The sequence below is a fragment of the Aythya ferina genome, assembly GCF_964211825.1.
Source record: "Aythya ferina genome assembly, chromosome: 11".
Taxonomy (NCBI): domain Eukaryota; kingdom Metazoa; phylum Chordata; class Aves; order Anseriformes; family Anatidae; genus Aythya; species Aythya ferina.
This window is the reverse complement of record NC_140307.1, coordinates 11,388,453-11,408,284: the sequence shown is the minus strand read 5'-3', so window position 1 is coordinate 11,408,284 and position 19,832 is coordinate 11,388,453. Positions and strand designations below refer to the sequence as shown.

Here is a 19,832-nt window from a genome sequence, read left to right as displayed (position 1 = left end):
CGTCGGTACTCTTGTCATCACCCTGGGGCTGGTATGTATGTAAATAGCTCATAATAAAGCTTGCTTACTTTATATATACGCATACAGCTCTTGTCTGATCCTTGCTGATCTGCACCTTCAGCTTCAGCCCCCAGAATCTAACCAGAACACTGCTACAAGCTTATCCTCAGGTCCTCATCTAGGCATGAGAGGGTGCCTAGCCATAATGTTTGGTCTTAGTGTAGGAATTTTTGTGCTTCCTGCCTGGCTTCCAGCTGTACAGTGGGATTTCTCCTAATCCTGTGGGAGATGTGCTCTTCCTGTGCAAAGGGGACACCCAAAGTGTTTTAGGATACCTGTGTTTAAGCATCTGGATGGATGTTTATGGCACAGAGGGGTCTGAACTTGACCCCCCCTAAAGCCTCCTGTATATTCAAAAGAGATTTTCACACCAGAAAGTCATCTTATCCTTTGGCTAATAACAATGGTATATATTCCAAGCTCCAATCCTATCTAAATTAGAGTACATTAATCTATTCCTTCAAGCTGATCTCCTCCAGTGTCTACCCTGGATGGTGACCCTTATATTGAGCTCTGTAATGTACAGCCTCAGAAATAAGGCAATGTCAGATGAGAATGAAGCATTCAACCTCCAAATTTAACCTCCAAATTTGTGGTCTGCTGAACAGCCACCAACTGAGCTGTCTGAGCTGTCCCTTCAAGAGGGTGACGCTTGGCAGGTTGGCATCAGGGCATGGGAAAAAGGGCCAGGCCAGATACTCAGGAGATAAAACTTGTAAGGTGAACCAGTGTGGGAAAGCATCAGCTCTAACGTTCTGGTGCTGTCTCTGCATCATTTTTACGGCTTTGCAGGCAGACAGGAGGATAGCAGCGAGGCCTTCGAGATAAGGACAGGCAGTGTTTGTTATGTTGTTGTTTCACAGAGGAGCAGGGCGCAGCCCCTCGCATTCCTCTCAGCAGGGACGGAGGAGAAAAGAGGGACAGGGGCCACTTGCAGTCACATAAAACACCAAATATTCAAAGGCATAAGGTGCAGAAACGAAAACTGAGAGCCTTGAGCCTGCTGCCCGGCTGTGCTGTGCCCCCATTTTCCCCTATCGCCATTTCCCCCACAGAGCCCCCAGCCCCAGGGGCTCCCCCTCAGCTCGGGGCTCGTCCACTGCTGTTGGAGGGGGGGGCGCATCCCCTCTTCCCTCCCCCCCCCTCCGCCGCCCGTGCAATGGTACCTCCCGATTCCGAGCAGCGGCGCTCATTGGCTCCCCCTGGTGGCTGAGAGGCGGCTTCGCCCAATCGCGGAGCCCCGCCCGCCCCTAAACCCCGCCCTCGCGGTTTAAGTGGCGGCGGCGGCTTCCGGTCCCGGCTGTGGCAGGGCGGAAGCGGCGGCGCGGAGATGGCGTCGGGCGGCGCCGGCGGCTCCCGCTCCCCCTCCCCCGGGCCGCACCTGCCCCCGCCCTTTCCCCCGCCCCACGGCGACGGCGAGGCCGCCGACAGCGACACGGAGGGCGAGGACATCTTCGCCGGCACCGTGAGTGCGAGGCTGTGCCGGGGGGGGGCGGGCCCCGGGGGCCGGGGCCTGGCGGAGGCCCCGCCGCTGGGGCTGGGGGCGGCAGCTCGGGCCCAGGCCTTGGGGGCTGGGCTGGGGCAGGGGCTCAAAGCTGCCGCCCCCCAGCACCCAGCCGTCGGTTCTGGGGTTCGGAGGCTGTGCTGAGTGGCGGCCTCAGCTAAAGGCAGCCGGGAGCCAGCTCCTCTGACAGGTGCTGGGACTGGTTTCTTCAGCCCTGCGAGCCAAGGCTGAGCGTGTCGTCCCCTGTGATCACTGACACTGTGGTCTGTGTGTTGCACTCAGGGTTTTTCCAGCAAGCAAGGCAGGAACCATCCAACATCACCCATTATCAGTTTCCCAGCCCACGGATTTGCCCAGGGTGCAGCTCTTGCCCTCCTTTGAGCTGTCCATCACCAGGGAACGGAGCTGCTTGTCACTGCTGGTGGCCTCACAGCAGAGATGAGGGCAGTCTGGGACATGACTGCTATCCACACGCTGCCCCGTGTGTGTCTGCTTGCGAGGGTGAAACTCCTCATTTGGTCTGGGCAGAACAGAGCAGTCCCATGTTTTGAAAATAACGTGGGAAAGCACAGTCCTGACTTGACAGCAGGTGTCCAAAAATGCTGGGACCTCTTGCCAGCACCAGGACGTGGTGATGGTCTGGAGCTTCTCAGGACTGTTCTTCGCTGAAGAAATGAAAATGTTTGTGGCTTGTTGCTTTGTGGTGGGGGCAGCCTGCTAAAGCAGATGAGTGTTGACCACTACAGGCTTTTGTGCGAATCAGGTGGCCCATAGCAGAATCTGAAGTCTGTTAAGCTAAAGCAGCTTATCAAGTGCTTAATGTTGTTGTTGAAGCAACTGTCATAATTAATACTTGGCTCTTTTGCGTGCCCTGGTGGCTTTGCTTGTCTCGCTGCCCTTGAGTGTTAGCAAAACACTCCCTGTGCAGCAGGGGAGCTGCTGGCGAGGCAGAGCTGTGGGCGTTGGGGTGGCAGTGAGAAAATGTTTGGGGCCAGCATATTTATAACCAAAGCTGGAACTTATCTGTTTGTGCAGCTTCAATCCCTGCTGGCCATGGTCCTCTAGGGATGGCTTTGAGTGGTCAGCTCTGAGATCTGCTTCCCTGTGGGAAGTATCAGGCTTATATCAGGGGGCCTCGGGGGGGTGAAGGGGTGTGCTCTGTTGGGCCTCAGATGTGGTGGGCGTTGTGTCGTGGGCTGCTCTGAAAGAGGCTGCAGCTCTGAACTTCCGTGGTAACAGATGGAGAAGTGGAACAGGGCGTGATACTTTCTTGTTCCTAGAAACTTTCCATCTTTGAGAGCTGCGAGGCTGGTAGGGAAACTGGTGCCTGCTTCACCCTGTCACAGAGAGCTTCTTCCCAGCTCAAGGAGCCCCTGCAGGAGCCAAGGATCCGGATGGCTCCCTGGATGCACCTAACGTGGGGCTGGTGGGAGTGCCCCTGTTTGCTTGGCCACAGGCTGGCAGAGGGGGCATGAGCTGGGAAGCAAATTGCTGTGGGTCTCTGCCACCGGCAGCAAAAGCTTGGTTTTCCTGAGAGGTCTGCTCAGCCCCACGTGGTTCTTGTGCACGAGGCTACAAATAGCATGGCCAGGCCTGTTGTGGCTGTTGTGATATGTGTACTCTGCTGGGACTGCAAAGGAGCAGAAGGGAAGCAGCCTGCTGGGTCTGTAGTGGTGACGCTGTGTGGCAGTGCCCAGGAAGGTGGGCTGTTTGGCCCCCCACCATCTGTTCCTCAGTGGAGATAACCTCTTTGTGCTCTTTAAATTCTTTTTCAGAGCAAGCCCCCGGCACCGAAAAGGGAATCACTTCTCCCTGTGAGCAGCAGCTCCAAAGAAAACGGGGTTCGCGTAGAGCAAGACGATCAGGACTTATTTGCAGGTGAGTCTGTTGTCCTGAGCACTCCCCAGGACTTTCTGCCCTCTGAGCTGGGAGCCGTCTGCGTTGTAGCCACCTGCGAGTGGCTAGACTGTGCTTACCGTGGAGTATCGCTGGTCCTTATCTGAAGTTTGTGTGTTGCAGTCTGCTCTGGGAGCACTGAGTGCTGGTGGTGGTTTTGGGAAGGTCCAGTCACCTCCTCCAGCTCTCCAGCTTAATCATGCAGCAGGATTAATCGTGCAGTGGAAGCTGAAGCTGCCTAAAAATGGGGTTCAAGAATTTTGTTAAACTGCAAGGCAGCGTCCTCCCAGAGTTGAAGGGCTTTTTGTTCTCTGCCTTCTCCTCCCTCCGTGCAGGTGGAGGAAGCATCTCTAGCTGAGACGTGGCTGTTCCCAGGACAGAGAGCGTAACGCCCCTCAGCAGGGGAAACGAGGAGGGTCAGACCTGCTGCAGCCCTGCTCCTCGGCTAGGTGTGACACCTCTGGCAGAGACAGCTGAAAGCTCCAGGGATGCCTGGTAACAGAGGGAAGCTTTGGCTTCCTCTGGCTGGAGAAGTGTCCTGGGAAGGAGCAGGTTTACGTGCTGTGTAAAAATCCAGCTCGGCTGTAGCTGCTCTAGTGCGCAGCAGCAAGGAACCGTGGCCTGGCTGTCCCTAGAATCAGAAGCCTGTTGGAGTAACGAAACGTTCTCCAGCAGGTTTGATCAGGTGCTCTTGCTGCAGCGAAGGTGCATGAAATCATGCTCTTGCCGATGCATACAGATGTCCTCCCTGTGTGTTTTTTGTTTTTTTTTGTGCTAATTAAGATTACTGTTACTGCCTAGATCCCGTGAACTTCTCTGAAAATATTGAAACTTCCAGAAACACAAAGTAGAGAGGCTGACCCTTGCAAACTTCTCTTGACAGATGCCACTGTAGAGCTGTCTCTAGACAGCACGCAAAACAACCAGAAGAAGGAACTGGCCAAAGCATCCAATCCTGCCCCCTCATTAGAAGTAGCTGCAAGCTCTTCTAGAAACCCTCCAAAGAGCTATGAGGAGGTGAGAATTGCTCTAAGCTTTCTGACTTGCCCTGCTGGTTTGGGACTGTAATTGGCAGGAACCTGTCTGTTTACTTCGATGTAAAGCTGCATCTTAAACGCTGCAGTGAATGTAATTGGCATATTGGATGCCCTGGCTTCTATCTCAGGCTGTCGGTCTGGGGCTGATACCACCGAAGCGGGGTGAGGTCAGCCTGTCAGCATTCCTGCTCGAGTGCAAGGTGCAGGCTGCTGCCAGCGCTGGAAGAGCGAGCAGCTGACTGGTCCCTGGGGGTCTGAGCTCAGATTCAGAGCTCTAGCACCCCCTGTTGCCACAGACGGGGCAGGTGGTGTAACTGCTCTCCTGTGTGCTTAAAGGAGGCTCCTGGCTGACACGGGAGTGCAAACTCCTTCAGCAGAACTTGTGGTCTGGTTGCCAAGCCCAGCTAGGTGATGCTGGGCCTAATTCTGTGTCTTCTCCTGCATGGAGACTAAAACTGTTTTGGAGACAAGTAAAGAGCTCCTCTTTTGCCCCAAGCACCTCTGAGCTTGCGAGGACTGACTCGCTGTTGGTGTCTCAGGCTAGCTCCCGACCAGCTCAAGCGAAGAAGCAATGCAGAACTAGGGCAGGATGCTGAGCTGATCGGTGAACTGAGATGCTCTCACCTTAAGGCTCTTAAACCAGGGGCCGTGTGAGGCCTGGTGCTTTACCATCCTGCTAACAAGGAAGCGTAATGCTCTCCGAGCAAGCCTGAAGCCCCCGTGGTCTGTCAGAGGCAGTCCCTTTGCTCTTGCTGCCTGCTGACCTTCAGCAAAGCAGGATTTGACTGAAAGACCAGTTCAGACTGGGTCTGCCGGTTGCTGCCATGGCTGTCCATCCCAACATGCCTGCACAGTGTAACTTGCCTCCTGTGTGCATTCCGTGCCTTCTGCAGTTTCAAATGCAAACAGAAATGATGTAAAGGAGCCCAGAGGGAACGATCTTGCACAGAGCTGGGCTGAGGCTGCGCTCTGCAGAGTTTCAGCTTAGCACTGATCAGTTTGTGCACCAGTCTGGGCAGACAGCATTGTAAAGACAAAACCAGTTTGGGATACTTGGGACGTGGAGACTCAACATCAGTGAGAAGCCCAAGGGCTTTACAGAGCTGCCTTGGCCAGACTGAAATACCAAAGATGCCTCGGCAGTGTGACGAGCACACTAACATGTGGGACTTCATGGTTTGGAGTGCACTGAGGCCTGGATTTCTAGTTTTAACTTGCTGTCCTTGTGTGCTTGCTTTAAACAGCTGGAAGAAGAGGAACAGGAAGACAAATTTGAGCTGACTGTAGGAGTGAGTGATCCAGAGAAAGTTGGTGAGTTACCGTCCTGTCTTGCTGCATGGGGTGAAGCACAGGCAAGTGAGGCTTGATGGTAGCACTGAATGCAGCTGCTGTCCCCACACGTCGTGCTTTCCAGCTGTCTCTGCAAACACAAACCTGACTATTGAGTGACTTCTGCAAAACTTCTTCCAACATCTCGAGGAGATGAAGCTAAAGAAAGCAAAAAGTCTAGGACCCAACAAGCGAAGTGGCAGCAGGTTTAGTAAACCAGGCAGCTCGAAAACAGAGACCCAGTTATGGATTTTAGGAGGGGGAAGCACGATGCTCAAACACTAGCAGAGTTTGGTGTCTGGAATTATGGTGACAACTCTGCTTGACCTCTAGGCAGCACTGTGTGCAGCTGGCAAGGAGGAGGCAGAACTTCCTTAGCCTAAAATCAAGTATAATATCCCATGTTCTGGCACCTTCCCCAGCAGCTGTGGGGCTCTGAGAAGCATGGGGCTTTTTGTGTTGAAAGTGGGGATCAGAGCAACTTAGCCAGCTCCAGGGCAGTCTGCAGAGAACCCACATGATCCCAGCCAGTTCGTGACATCTGGAGCTGGGAGGCGCGCTGACTTCTAAATCAGAGGTGTATTGGGTCAGTATCTGATTTCTGAGGATGCCCTTTGATTGAACCACCAGGTAAACCCTCCTTTCCCCAGACAAGGGGATTTCTGTATTAGCTGGAGAAAAAACTGCCTGTGATGTCTCGGAATCAAACCACACGCAGCCAGGGGCCGTCTGACTTGCATCCTCTGAATAGACTGCTTCATGTGCTGCACAGCCGCTGAATTGTTACGTGCTGAGCAGATGTGTGGAGTTAGCCCAAACGCCGTCAGCTTAACAAGCATCTGATTGTCAGCGCTGGCTGCCTGGGGAAGGAAAAGGAGGGCTGAGCAGTCGGGCTGGGGAAATGCCTAGTGGGCAGGGGTCCAGGGTCCTGCAGGAGGAAGCCACTTGAGGGTCTGCGTGCAGATTTGGGGCTCGGATCAGAACCAACGAAGCAGGCAGAGGCCAGGAGGTACCGAAGCCTCCAGGTGATGCAAAAGGCTGATGTTGGGATACTAACGCCTCGTTTTTGTTTCCCACAGGGGATGGCATGAATGCGTACGTAGCCTACAAAGTGTCAACACAGGTAGGTGTAACTCATTGCCTCCGAGATAAGATGCCTTTTTTTTCCCTGCTCTGAGGCAGCTGGGTTGTCCTTTCCATGTCAAGTCAACGGTGACCTAAATAGAAGGGAGGTCTGAATCTACATGGATTCGTGAGTTATAATCCACTCCTCCAGATCAAAGGATGAGCCGAGAAATAAGTTTGAATCTATTTGGAAGGGGCCTGACTTTTTCAGCCAGTTTCAGCCACTGGAGTCCTGGCTGATACCTCCGCTCAGCATTGGATTGAGCAGCAGGAATAACATCTGCTAGGGAGAGCCCCAGATGCTTGCTCTGTGGCTGATGTTAATGCAGCTCTTGCTGAAAAGCTGCTGCTGTAGCTAGCTAGTCTCTTGTCAGGACCTGTTCTCTTGGGCTAGTCGCAAGAAATCAAGCTTTCTGCAGCTGCTGCCCTGCTTTGGAGCTTTGGGCACTTCTCTGAGCTCTCCAAAAAGCCTTTCCTAGCTGTCTGTCCGGCAGCTGTTGGGCCACAGGCACTGCATCTTCTGGTGCAAAGCTGCTGCTGTGTGCTGGGGACAGGGGATTTGTTATCCTCCAGCCTTGCTCTGCAGATACTGTCAAAAGCTGCTGATGGCCCCTGAAGCCTTAACCTGACAGTGGTCCCTGTTCTTGTAGGGAGCAGGGATGATGGGATTAGGCAGTGGGCAGGGTTTAGCAGGCATCCTGTGGCCACAGTAACAGCTGCTCTGCTATTTAGTGGCTTTAATGCTGCAGCATCACCACAAGGAGGGCTCTTAGGAGGTGATTTGCTGAAAACCCAGGCCAAAGCTTGCTCAGTGCAGCCTGGCGTGCTCCTCCAATCCCACAGAGCTCAAGCTGCCCTATTTCCATCCCCAGAAGTGACAGTGCACACAGTGCATGCACAGACAAGCTTCCCTGGGTGAGTCTGACCTGAGTCTCGTCTCTTCCCTCAGACGAGCATGCCAATGTTCAGGAGCAAGCAGTTTTCAGTGAAAAGGAGGTTCAGTGACTTTCTGGGTCTCTATGAGAAGTTGTCGGAGAAGCATGCCCAAAATGGGTTCATCGTGCCTCCACCGCCAGAGAAGAGTCTCATAGGTGAGTGGTGGAGGTGCAAAGCGGTGCTCTAGATCTCATCCTTCTGATGTTGAGCCTTGTGCCCCAAAAACAGGCCTGCCTGCAGTCTGCAAGCTGAGAGGCAAGCTGCAGAGCAGTATGGGAGGCAGGCACATAAAATAATGAGGGTTCTGTGGCACAAACCAAACTCTGCTGGCTCCATACTTGGAGCTCTGGGCTTGAAGCCTTGTTAGATTTGATGGGTGGCTCTGCATCTGCTTGAAGCAGAGTAAAACCTTGTCCTCTGCACTGTCACTGAATTGTTGTTCACTTGGGTCCGGACCTGTAACCCCTCAAATCTTGCTTAGCATTGCTCTGTCTCTCTTCTGGGTGCAGATCTGTGTTAGATGTAGGCGTAAGCAGATTTCAGTTTTCCAAGTAGCTCTTGTCGATGTAAGGTCGAAATCCTCTACCGTCACCCTGGTAGTCTGCACTCCGTAACAGACCTCACAACCTTGTACGTTCAGTTTGAAGCCACTCCTTAATTGCGCCTTCCTTCTATGCTAGGAATGACCAAAGTGAAAGTTGGGAAAGAAGATTCCTCCTCTGCAGAGTTCCTAGAAAAAAGACGGGCTGCTCTAGAGAGGTACAGATCCCAACAGCTATCCCCTCGTGCCTGAGCCAAGCAAGGGACCTCTGAAAGGTCAGCCTGGCTGCACTCTCCTCCCTACACGAGAAAAGCAGTCTGGTGCTAGGTTTAGAGTGAACCTGAAGGCCACTGAAGAGTTGCAACTGTAAGGTTGCTTTGACTTTAAAACTGTCTCCTGCTTCAAAAGCCCCTGCTGGTGCTTGATCTGGATCTGGCCAAATTCTGCTGACAAGGCAGAGAGGAAACTGAGCTGTCTTGAGCCAAAAAAAAATGGATGTTAAATAGCAGTACAAGCAGAGCAGATGAGGTGAGAAATATCTTGGTCCCTTTAACTGCCACCCTAACTATCCAGCCACCAGTGGCCTTTGCTCTGCCACCTGTATTGACTGCTGTAGTTAGCACCAGGATGCTGTACGCCTCCAGCTTCAGTCTCTGAAGAAGTGTCATTGTAAAGGAATGTCAGACTGGATCTCGGTCAGTTGGTGTATCAAGTAACCTTGATACAGTGAGTACTAGTGCGGCTCTGGTCTTGCTGACTCGTCTCACTAGAGTCCCCAGGGAGGGAGGACTCTTGGTGGGAGGATGAGAACGACTTGTTGGGTCTGGCTTCAGCTACTGAACTGCCATTTCAGGGGAAATAACGAGCACACTGCAGCTCACTGGGATGTCTTGGAGCCAGGCTTGCTCCAACAAAGGTAACTCTTGGTGCATTCCTCTCCCCAGGTACCTACGGAGAGTTGTCAGCCATCCAACCATGCTGCAAGACCCGGACGTCAGGGAGTTCTTGGAGAAGGAGGAGGTCAGTGGGGTGGAATGATGTAGCTATGAGTACCTTGGGAGCACAGAAATTAACAGTGCACAAGAAATTAACCAGGTGTGATGCTTCAAAGCTCCGTGAGAAGCAGCAGGATCTTCTAAGAGCCCTTAACCAGTGGTGGGGCAAACAGGGCCTCTTCTGTGTGTTAGTGCGTATCTAAGAACTATACGTGGATAACAAGCTGTGGCCAAGCTTGCTTACATCACGGTGGGGACACACATTGAGGACGGGGTTGAGTGTTCTGAAATTCACGGTGGGAGCATAGCCTGCCGTTTGAGCAAACTTTCCTATTTCTCTGCAGCTGCCGAGAGCAGTAGGCACCCAGGCCCTGAGTGGAGCAGGAATACTGAAGATGTTCAACAAAGCTACCGATGCTGTCAGTAAGATGACCATTAAGATGAATGAATCGGACATAGTAAGTATTCGGATACCTCGGGGCTGTCCTCATCCTTGCTCTCAGCTTTTTGTGAGAGGTGCAAGGACAGCTCTGCAGCCCTGCAGAGAATGTGGGAAGCAGCTCGGGGTCTGTCCATTTCAGTGGTTCGAGGAGAAGCTGCAGGAGGTGGAGTGCGAGGAGCAGCGGCTACGGAAGCTGCACGCTGTTGTGGAAACACTAGTGAACCACAGGAAAGGTAACGAGCTTGGTACCACTTGCTCTGTAGCTTGGGCCTTAACAGCTAAGCCTTGTGCCATGCCTGGCTGGAGACCACCAGTGAACAGGTGTGAGAAGATACGGCAGAGCTTCCTTGCTGTAAGGGACTCTTGGCCTTGGGAGACAGAAGTAAAATGATAATTCCACATCTTCTGTCCAGTTGTACAAGCTTAGGATGTGAAATAGTGCCCCGGTGCGTGAAAGCTGCTGTAGCAAACCAGAGCAGAGCTGATCCTGTTGCTAATTGCCAAGCTGTCCTCTGGCGAGGAGCAGGAATGTTTTTCCTTCCTCTGCATGTTTTGCCTGACTTCTGCAAACCTGTGCCTGTCCTCCCCCTGCTGCTTCTCCTGGCTGGGGTTCCCAATGTCCTGCAGAAGCTGCCAGCTCCCAGGGCTGAACTCTAGGCTGGGGCTTGTCTCGCGGAGCAGCCGGTGTAGCAGAGCCCGTGGTTGACTCTTGTATTCCGTTCACTAGAGCTAGCATTGAACACAGCACAGTTTGCAAAGAGTCTGGCCATGCTGGGGAGCTCGGAGGACAACACGGCCCTGTCCCGGGCACTGTCCCAGCTGGCTGAGGTGGAAGAGAAGATTGAACAGCTGCACCAGGAACAGGCTAACAATGACTTCTTCCTCCTGGCCGAGCTCCTGGGAGACTACATCCGCCTCCTCTCAGTTGTAAGGGTAAGCACTCTGTTGGGGTAATCCTCAGAGCCAAGCTGTAGGGCAAACCCCTGGTGCTAGTGCAGGTCCCTCAGGGGGGATAAGGAGTAAGCTCATGGCTTTAGGTGGCCTCAGCCCTTCCAGAGAAGGTTGCAGGTGCTGCAGAGGCTGTACTCTGGTGAGCTACGATCTGTGTTGCAAATAGAGCTGCCAGGCACCTGCTGGGGAACAGCCTGGGTCTTGAAGTTTTTGCAGGCTGCCTGGTGCACAGGCTGGTGTGCTGGAGGCTGAATGGTACAAGCCCCAAGTGACCTCCAGGTCTGGCAGGCTGACCTGGTTCTGCCCCAGACTTGTCCCATCTCTGAGCAGCTGCTTCTGGAGCCTGCAGAGGCCAGAACACAGCCTGCTCAGTCCTTACTGGGAGAGGTGGGTGCTGCAGGGCAGGGCCACGACCTCTGGTGGTGCTGGAGGTGACAGGACTTGTCTGGGATGTTCTGCTAAGGAGCTGTAACATTGCCTCAGACTTCACCCGTCTTTTGGCTGCTCTGTGCTTTTGAGCAGGCTGTCAGGCACTGCTTTCTGTTCTTCTGGCTCTTCCCCACCATCTGGCTGGACGCGCTCAGAAATTTGACAGCTCTTCCTTGCTTGGGCTGGTGGTTTATGAAAGTATTGCCTGGCAGGTGCTCAAGTGCTCAGCAGTGACTCGTGGTCACTGTGCTCTGCAGAGGAACCAGTGTGGGACTGGTGAAGGCAGCTCCTTGCCCTGCAGTGTTCTCAGTGAAGTAACAAAAGGGGCTCTGTGCCGAGGGAGGCCTTGGAGCTGCTCCTGAAGCTGGTTGCTGTAGTGCCCGGGCTCCTTTCCTGGCAGAGCAGCAGGGGAAAACCTCCGTGTTCTGGCCTGTGTGAGAGCTTCGGCTGTGCTCAGCTCCAGGATCTGGCTGATGAAGCAGCTCTGCCGATGGCGTGGATGTCACCGTCACCAGCACGGCTGCAGTGAGGTGGCACAGGGCACAGCTGTGCTGCTCACGGGCTGCCCTGCTGCTCAGCCCTGCGCACCCGACGCTGCTCCCAGCTTGTTTGGGGATGTGCCAGCTCAGCCTCTGCTCCTTCCTTTCAGGGAGCTTTTGACCAGCGCATGAAGACTTGGCAGCGGTGGCAGGACGCCCAGACCATGCTGCAGAAGAAGAGGGAGATGGAGGCCAGGCTGCTCTGGGCCAACAAACCTGACAAGCTGCAGCAGGCCAAAGATGAGATTTCAGAGGTGAGGCGTGCTGTGCTCTCTGAGCAGCGTGACAGGAGATGTTTTGAGCTGGAGGGATGGGTCTCTCTTGCCAGGCTTGCAAAGAGGAGAAGCCAGCCTTTAGCAAGGCCTCAGGGAGCCACAAAGGCTGCAGGAGGGGCTGCTCTTGGTCCCGCTCTGTGTGGCTTCGCATAAGGGGAGCTGGGCTCACAGGAAGCTTGGGCACAGGGTGCAGCCCACGTGGCGAGTCGATGTGAGGCCCAGAAGTGCTGGCATCAGCTCTCTTGGAGCAGTCAAAACCTATTCAGACAGGAAGCGAAAAGCTTCCTTACCCTGGAAACAGCGTGCTTCCTCTCTCTGCAGTGGGAGTCTCGTGTGACACAGTATGAAAGGGACTTTGAACGGATTTCTGCCGTGATCCGCAAGGAAGTGATACGGTTCGAGGTAGGTTAGCCCCAGCCCTTGCTGTGTGATTTTTCCCCCAGCAGCTGGCAATGGTTGCAAATTTGGGCACGTTTGAATGGGGCATCATTGCAGCAGAGCTGCTGTTGATGGCTAAAGAGGGGTTTTTTCCTGCTCAAAGTATTCAGGTGGGCATGTTCATCAAAATAAGGGCAGGTGTGCAAAACTCCTCCAGGCCTGCTCATCTGTCCTGCTGCTCACAGCCCGGACTGAGCTTCACCCTCTCATTTCCAGCTCTTGTGCTGGTCACCCGGCATGTAGGCAGCTGGGACCTTCCAACATGGCCCTAGGAGGAACAGGAAAATTCCCCCTGAATTTTAACCTCCCCACAAAGGGCAGGGGGGTTTGGTGGTTGCGGCAGCTTCCTTCTCACTTCTGCAACTGTTTCTTGCAGAAAGAGAAATCCAAGGACTTCAGAAAACACGTGACTAAGTACCTGGAGACGTTACTAAACTCTCAGCAGCAGGTGAGTGTCCCCGGTGCCAGCAGCCAGCCTTCTTTTACCTCCTGGAGCTCCGTGAGAGCCCCCCCAGGCACAACCCACTGCGGTGGGAGCATCCCGCTCCCCTCTGCCCCCCACAGGCTGGAGCGGGGCACGTTGCCCACAGCAGCTAAAGGGAGAGCTGCTCGTTAAAAGTCACACCCCGCTGGATGCCTGACTTTTTGGGGGGCTGCGCACCCTGCCCTGACCACAAGCTGTGTGTGTTGGAGGAGCTTCTGCCTCCCTAACAGCTCCTCAGTCCTGCTGAAGCTCGTTAGTGCTGGACTGGATTTGCTGGCTCCTGACTCTTTCCTTCTTTCTGCAGCTGGTGAAGTACTGGGAAGCGTTCCTGCCTGAAGCCAAGGCCATTTCTTAATTGGACCAAGCGAACGAGCACACCTGAACTTTGCCTTTTTATACACTATACCTCTGTCTTTTACATGTGAACGAACCCTAGTTAAACACGCGGGAGCTGGTAGAGGTTTAACCCCCCCCCGACAAGCAGCTTACGAGCCAGTAACTCTTCTAACTGTATATTTTTCATTTAGCAACATATATTTTCTTACTGAAGAGAAACTAGTTTCCTGCTTTCTGACCAGCCCTGCAGTAGGCGAAGAGCGAGGGGGGGTTAACGACATATGTAAATGTATATTTTTCAGGCTGGGTTTTAGGGCTCTAACGACTATCTTACTCCTGCAGTGCCATTACGACTATGTAATAAAACTTGTATCAGGGCAAACAGGCGTGTGGTGTGCTGGGACAGGGCTGGGAGGGACGGGGGCTGGCGGCGGGAGGCTGGTGGGAGGCTGCGGTGCCTCCGGCTTTGTTGTGACTAAGAAGCCCCTGACCTTGGGCCTGGCTGAGCCACCTGTCTCGGCTTCTGATTAAGCTCTCTCCGTAAGGCCAGGCTGCTGTTTTTAGGCTCTGAGCTCAGCCTGGGGCGGGAGCTGGCGCTGCAGGAGCCTGGGGCCGCGATGCTCCTCTTTCCAGCTCTGAGGCTGCAGCAGCTCTGATCAAAACCGATACCGAGTCTTCTGCCTTGAAGAAAAACAACTGAAAGAGAGAAAGCCAGCTTGTGCTGACTTCCCACTTTCCTTTCCTCTTATCCCTGTGTTACCTTCGGCTTGCAAAGCACGAAGGCTCGCAGGAGGCAGCTCTGCTACCGGGCCCGGCCCCCAGCAGCCGGGGCGGGACGGGGCGGCCCCTCAGGAGCTGGCCCCGGTGGCGGCGGTGACAGTGGGCCATGATCGTCGTCTCCATCCCCGCGGCGGAGCCCGAGGCAACAGCGCGCAGCCCCGAGAAGGCGCACACGGTGAGGGGTGGGAGGTGGTGGTGGTGGTGGTGGAGGTCCCTGCTTGTCCCCTGGGGTGTCCCCATCTACCCCATCACAACGCTCCCCGTCTGCCCCGTGTGGTGGTGGTGGTCCCATGATCTCCAGGGGCTTTGAGGACCCTGACCCCGCTGTTGAAGGGGCTGGGGGGGCTGTTGGTGCCTGGAACCCCCCTTGGTCCTGGGGTTGGGGTGTCCTGCCTGTCCCAAGGCCGGGCGTGGGGCCCCCTGCCCCGGGAGGGTGATGGTGAGGATGAGGAGGTGCAGGTGTTCCTGGTGGAGGTGCTGTGCAATGGCCGGCGGCACACGGTGGCGAAGCGCTACAGCGAGTTCCAGGCACTGCACAAGCGGGTGAGGACCCCGGGCTCAACGGGACCGGGGGGAGTGCTCGGGGTGTGTGTCCCCAGCCGGGGACCCTCCCGGGGGACACGCAGCGCCTGGCCCCGTGTCCATGCCGCGCCCCGCTCTACCCCAGATCAAGAAGACCTGCAAGGTGCCCGACTTCCCCCCGCGGCGGGTCCCCAACTGGGTGCCCAAGGTGCTGGAGCAGCGCCGGCAGGGCCTGGAGCTCTACATCCAGGTGAGGCAGCAGCGGGCGGTGGCGGTGGCACCCCGCATCCTGGGGGTGCTGATGTCCCCCCGTCCCTGCCTCAGGGCGTCCTGTGCCGCAACAAGGAGCTGCCCCAGGACGTGCTGGACTTCCTGAAGGTGCGGCGCTGCCAGCAGGACCCCAAGGGCAGCAGCGCCCCGTGAGTCTGAGGGGTTCCCCCCATCCCCAGGGTGGGAGCGGGGCGCTGCAGGTGCTGAGGGGCTTCTCCCCCTGCAGCACCAGCCACCCGCCCTCCCAGCGGCCTGTCCTCGGCTTCCACACTGAGCCCTACGTGCGGCTGCCAGTCACGGGTAAGGCACAGGGACGGGGGTGACACTGCTGTCCCCTGCTGCTGTGCATCCTGTGCCTCGCCCTCCATTTATCGGGGACGCGAGGGGGGGCACAGAGCAGCACCTGCTCCTCTCCTTGCAGATGCGCTCCCTGACACCGTGCTGAGCGGGGTGCTGCAGGGCCTCTACGTCCCGTGGAGCTGCTCCCCTTGTGCAGCTGTGGCCCAGGGGCAGCCGGGGTCCTGAGCACCCCCAGCAGGGAGGGCAGGGACGTGGGGCTGCTGGCACGTGAAGGATCTTGGCCCCAACACCTTGCCTACGGAGCGAGCACTGGTGAGGGAGCGGTGGGAGAAGCCCCGCCACAGCGACTTTCCAACATGCCTTAGCGTGGCGTGCAGGAGCTCTGTGGGAGAAGCCTTTTGGGGCTGAAAAATGCTGAGAACTCTCAGCACCTGGGCTTCTGTGCAATAAATCACTGTGGTTGCAGTGGCCAAAGGTGGCTGCGTCTGACTGCTGCGATGTGACGGCAGAGCTGTGGGGCTGCTCTGAGACCCAGGAGAAAGATGGCAGCACGAGGGTGGGCTTGTGGGGAAAGGGCTGGGAGGCACGAGCCCATCACGCCTGGCAGGTAATGGTCCCCTCTCCTCAGAGCCTAGGAGAACCAGAAGGAACAAGGAGGCCCCATTGTGTGCGTGGCTGGGGATTCCACATGCAACCACCCCCCCGACAGAGCAGACAGGGCGCCTCGATAAAAAACACATTGGTCACATTTATTGGTGCATGTGCTTCTTACAAAAGTGTTGGAAAGAGGAGCCAGCGCTCCGTCCTGCCTGCTGGCCAGCTGGGAAGGCCAGGAGCAGGGGCTCAGCGGCTGCCTGTGCTCCGGGAGGCCGCGGGGGAATGCACGGGGGCAGGGGGCAGCCCCAGGCCCGCAGCCCTTTGCAGCCGGGTCCCTACAGCACAGGGCCCCGCCGCGTCGCTGAGCCAGCAGGGTGGATCACTCCTTGGCGATGGCAAAGGGCTTCTCCACCTCGATGGTGCCGCAGTCGGCGATGGTGACATCCTTCAGGGGCTTGTCCCGGCTGTCTGTCTTGGTGTTCTCCACCTTCCTCACCACGTCCTGGGGAGAGCAGAGGTGTGAGAGGAATAACAGTGGCTGTGTGCATCTCCCAGCGTGCCCTCCCACCCCGGTGCTGCTCTCCCCCTTACCATGCCCTCCAGCACTTTGCCGAACACCACGTGCTTGCCGTCCAGCCATGGTGTCTTCACTGTGGTGATGAAGAACTGGGAACCATTGGTGTCCTTGCCAGCGTTGGCCATGCTCACCCAGCCTGGGCCGTAGTGCTTCAGCTTGAAATTCTCGTCAGGGAAGCGGTCCCCGTAGATGCTCTTCCCTAAGGTGGGGGAAAAGACTGCACTGCACTCGTGGAAATATGTCAGGGATGGAGTACTGAGGGGGCGGGGCAGGGCTAGGCACATCTAAGCACCAGCACCACAAGGTTGCTGAGGACCCCAGGAAACTGGCAGCTGGAGGGAGCTAAAAGCTGAGCTGTGAGCTGGACGGAAGGGGCTGTGCCCCCAAATTAGTGGTGCAAGAGGCTGTGCAAGAGCAGACCTGACTGCACACTGCCAGCGGCTGCAGCGTGACAAGGAGGTCAGGCAAGAGCTAACAAGCCCAAAACACTCCGCTGCTGACATTATTGATTTCACTGATGTTTGCTAAGTGCTGGTAGGAGGCTCGTCGATACCAGACCAAATGTGACCTAGCAGCCGGGACACCCAGGTCCTGCAGCCACCACCCCTCCCCACTATGAGCACCGCTCCAAAGCCAGGTCCCCGCGCTGTGTCCCGCAGGCAGCACCACGCTCCACCTCCCCCAGGCCTCTGCAGGCCGCCTCACCTCCAGTGCCATCTCCGCGGGTGAAGTCTCCTCCCTGGATCATGAAGTCCTTGATCACACGGTGGAACTTGCTGCCTTTGAAGCCGAACCCTTTCTGCGGCGGGGTGGGGAAAGAGAAGCGAGATCAGAGCGCTCAGACCCAGGGCGGGCCCGGGGCCACCACCCCCCCACAGCCCCCCGGGGCCGTCCTCACCTCTCCGGTGGCCAAGGCCACGAAGTTCTCCACCGTCTTGGGCACGGTCTTGCCGAACAGCCCGATGACGACGCGGCCCGCGTCCTCCTCGCCCAGGCGGAGGTCGAAGAAGACCTTGGGGGGGGCAGGGCAGGGGCGTTACCCGGGGCCCGCCGGGACACAAAGGGCTGGGGCTGCCCCGCGGCCCCCTCAGCGCCGTCACCTCAGGCGCGGCTCCCTCAGGCGCGGTCCCCTCAGCGCTGCCCCCCCTCCCCCCCCATTTTACCTCAGCCCCCCCCCCACCCCCCGCCCGCTCCCCGCCGACCTTGGCCGTGACCTTGGGCCCCTTCTTGCGCTCGTCGGCCCTGGACGCGGCGGGCAGCAGGAGCAGGAGCGCAGCGCCCAGCGCCGCCGCCGCCACCAGCGCCTTCATCCTGCGCCGCTCGCAGCCCGGCCGCAGCGCCCGCCGCGCCGCCTGCATCCGGCCCCTCCCCGACAAACTCCCCCCGCGCCCCCCCTCGGCCGCGCTAGGTGGTTCCGTCCCGGCCCAGCCCCGCGCACGCCCGGGCGCGACCAACGATGGAGGGCGGGGGGGTGCAGGGGGAGGGACGGGGGTAAGGGGGAGAGGGGCGGGGTTGGCGCCGGCCGCCGGGCGGCTGCCACGTTGCCCCGGCGTTGGTGCGGCCAATCAGGAGCGGGCACGGGGCGTGGCGGGCGCTGATTGGGGGAGGAGAGGAGGCGGGAACGCGGCGGGCTCCGCGTGCCGCCCTCCCCCCCCCCCAACGGCAGTTGGGCGCCCTGAGGGGAGCCCTGAGGGAGCCCCGTGAGGGGGCGCCATGAGGGACGCCCCCCTCCTTTCCCATCGCTTCGAGCAGTTTAAAAACTGCTCTTTTTGCTAACACGTAACCCCTTCCCCAGTGCTTTTCTCCACCTGTACTGAGAATAAACACACAGCAGCTATTTGTGTGCTGACAAACCTCCCCATCACCGCCCCGCACTGAAGTGACTTCCATCAGTTTGCGTCCTCGTGTTCCCTGTGAGCCATCTTGTGGCGCAGGGTGCTCGAGGTGGGAACGTGGGGGAACCAGAAGAGAACTGGGTGCCAGCTCTCCTTGGCCAAGCACTGTGGGGCTGAACTGTCCGTGGCTGTCCACGTCCAAATTGGGCTGTCCAAAGTGGGCAGAAGCTCCCAGGAGATCCCACACGTGCGTTGTGTCCCCCAGAAAGGGAAGGGTACCAAGAGAGCCCAACAGAGGCAAAGAAGACATTCAGCGCACAATGTTTTCAGGAAGGGGTAATAAACACATCTATTCATGGAGAACAATGCAGCAGTGCAATGTTTTATTGAAAAAAAAAAAAAATCTCACTTGACACCTCAGAAGACTGCATCGCAACGTTGGGGGGGCCACACTGCAGGAGGGCTGCGCCTGGGGGGTGGGTGCGGCGCCAGGCGCTCCCCCCACGCTGCTGGGGGCTGAGCCGAGGCCCCCCGGGGGTCTCCCAGGTGCTGGCGACTCCCAGCGAGGACGGGGGAGCTGGCCCAGGCAGGATTAATGCCCTACTTCCTAGCACTGAACAGTTGGCTCAGTCTGGCTTGTGTCTCCTCATCACCTCCAGACTCCCTGGGGACAGCAGATTCCTCAAGCACGGGGCTTACTGTTAACCTGCATTCTTTCTTTTTTTTTTTAAAAAAAAAACACACACAACAACATCTTTGCCCTTTCGAAGAGTCCAACGTACGATTATAGTGCAAGAGGGCTTGGTACAAGTGAGCATTACCAGCATGCCGTGGGGGGACAGTCCTCCCCTACAAACACATCTTCATAGGATTAAAAGAACATCGTATCTCCAGAGATAAGCAGTAGCGGGTCATCGTGAAATAGCTTTCAAACCAACCCACTTAAAAACAAGGTCAGGAAAGTTTCTAAACAATCAAATACATTCACTTTAAAAAAAACATTTAAGAACAAAAACTGTTGAGATGGCCCCTTTCCCCCCGCCCTCCCTCACCCTGCAAACACTTACATATGCTGCAACTACAAGCTGCTCCTTGAGCGGACGCAGCGAGGAATGACCAAACATGGCAGGAGATGCAGAAGGAATCGAGTTCTGGTGACAGGCACTTAGTGGGGCTTGGGAGGGCAGCAACAGAAGTGTCTCAGGGCCCGGCTCCATCTGCAGCACACGGGGCCGCTCCCCGGGGAGCGCCTGTGCCCCCTTTCCCCTCCCCAAGACGCCAAACCATGGTTTCCTACAGCTGAGAGGTTTCCTACAGCCTGTGCCAGAGACGTGGGACTTCTGGGAGCCACCCGCAGCGGAGGAGCTCGAAAAGAGAAGGGTGGAACACAGCCGGTCCCTGTCCTCCCTCAAGTGGGAGGGGAAGAGAGAACAAAGTGCCCCGGCACTTGCATGCAGGAGATGGACGGTCCCTTCCTGCCCCGGCCCACGTTACACCTGGAGGAAAGCACTTTGCAGAGCGAGAAGGGGGGTGCGCGCATCTCCCGGTGGGTGCGCAAGCGGAGAGCAAGCCAGCCTGCAGCCTAGGGTGCTGCCGGGGAGAGGAAGGTGCAGCCACGCCTGAGAGCCGTGCTC

General features: G+C 56.8%; 3 protein-coding genes across 3 annotated transcripts; 2 read left to right on the top strand and 1 right to left on the bottom strand.

Annotated features, from left to right (window-relative positions):
- Positions 1-1,372: 1,372 nt before the first annotated feature.
- Positions 1,373-13,699, top strand: SNX1 (sorting nexin 1). Its single transcript, XM_084532454.1, has 15 exons — positions 1,373-1,525; positions 3,340-3,442; positions 4,344-4,477; positions 5,742-5,808; positions 6,906-6,949; positions 7,901-8,042; positions 8,568-8,646; positions 9,373-9,448; positions 9,768-9,881; positions 10,005-10,098; positions 10,593-10,798; positions 11,895-12,038; positions 12,381-12,461; positions 12,874-12,945; positions 13,286-13,699. The coding sequence occupies exons 1-15, from the start codon at positions 1,391-1,393 to the stop codon at positions 13,334-13,336; spliced, it is 1,542 nt and encodes a 513-aa protein (XP_084388580.1). The 5' UTR covers positions 1,373-1,390; the 3' UTR covers positions 13,337-13,699.
- Positions 13,700-13,804: 105 nt separating this feature from the next.
- SNX22 (sorting nexin 22) lies at positions 13,805-15,667 on the top strand. The gene is made up of 6 exons (XM_084532465.1): positions 13,805-14,272; positions 14,557-14,640; positions 14,765-14,869; positions 14,944-15,038; positions 15,116-15,189; positions 15,311-15,667. Exons 1-6 carry the CDS (start codon positions 14,204-14,206, stop codon positions 15,412-15,414), a joined length of 531 nt encoding a protein of 176 aa, XP_084388591.1. The 5' UTR covers positions 13,805-14,203; the 3' UTR covers positions 15,415-15,667.
- Positions 15,668-15,917: 250 nt separating this feature from the next.
- PPIB (peptidylprolyl isomerase B) lies at positions 15,918-17,744 on the bottom strand. Its single transcript, XM_084532458.1, has 5 exons — positions 17,566-17,744; positions 17,262-17,375; positions 17,069-17,162; positions 16,378-16,562; positions 15,918-16,288 (listed from the first exon to the last, which is right to left on the bottom strand). The coding sequence occupies exons 1-5, from the start codon at positions 17,719-17,721 to the stop codon at positions 16,166-16,168; spliced, it is 672 nt and encodes a 223-aa protein (XP_084388584.1). The 5' UTR covers positions 17,722-17,744; the 3' UTR covers positions 15,918-16,165.
- Between the last annotated feature and the right edge of the window lie 2,088 nt (positions 17,745-19,832).

What these genes read in the sequence shown, in the direction of transcription:
- PPIB (XM_084532458.1), bottom strand. Translation starts at nt 17,721, where the DNA reads ATGCAGGCGGCGCGGCGGGCGCTGCGGCCGGGCTGCGAGCGGCGCAGG. An exon ending in GGCCCAAGGTCACGGCCAAG is followed by an intron (nt 17,376 to 17,565) that starts GTCGGCGGGGAG and finishes GCCCCCCCCAAG; the next exon opens with GTCTTCTTCGACCTCCGCCT. An exon ending in TGGCCTTGGCCACCGGAGAG is followed by an intron (nt 17,163 to 17,261) that starts GTGAGGACGGCC and finishes ACCCCGCCGCAG; the next exon opens with AAAGGGTTCGGCTTCAAAGG.
- SNX1 (XM_084532454.1), top strand. Translation starts at nt 1,391, where the DNA reads ATGGCGTCGGGCGGCGCCGGCGGCTCCCGCTCCCCCTCCCCCGGGCCG. An exon ending in CGATCAGGACTTATTTGCAG is followed by an intron (nt 3,443 to 4,343) that starts GTGAGTCTGTTG and finishes TTCTCTTGACAG; the next exon opens with ATGCCACTGTAGAGCTGTCT. An exon ending in GCCTCCTCTCAGTTGTAAGG is followed by an intron (nt 10,799 to 11,894) that starts GTAAGCACTCTG and finishes CCTTCCTTTCAG; the next exon opens with GGAGCTTTTGACCAGCGCAT.
- SNX22 (XM_084532465.1), top strand. Translation starts at nt 14,204, where the DNA reads ATGATCGTCGTCTCCATCCCCGCGGCGGAGCCCGAGGCAACAGCGCGC. An exon ending in TCCAGGCACTGCACAAGCGG is followed by an intron (nt 14,641 to 14,764) that starts GTGAGGACCCCG and finishes GCTCTACCCCAG; the next exon opens with ATCAAGAAGACCTGCAAGGT. An exon ending in GCCTGGAGCTCTACATCCAG is followed by an intron (nt 14,870 to 14,943) that starts GTGAGGCAGCAG and finishes TCCCTGCCTCAG; the next exon opens with GGCGTCCTGTGCCGCAACAA.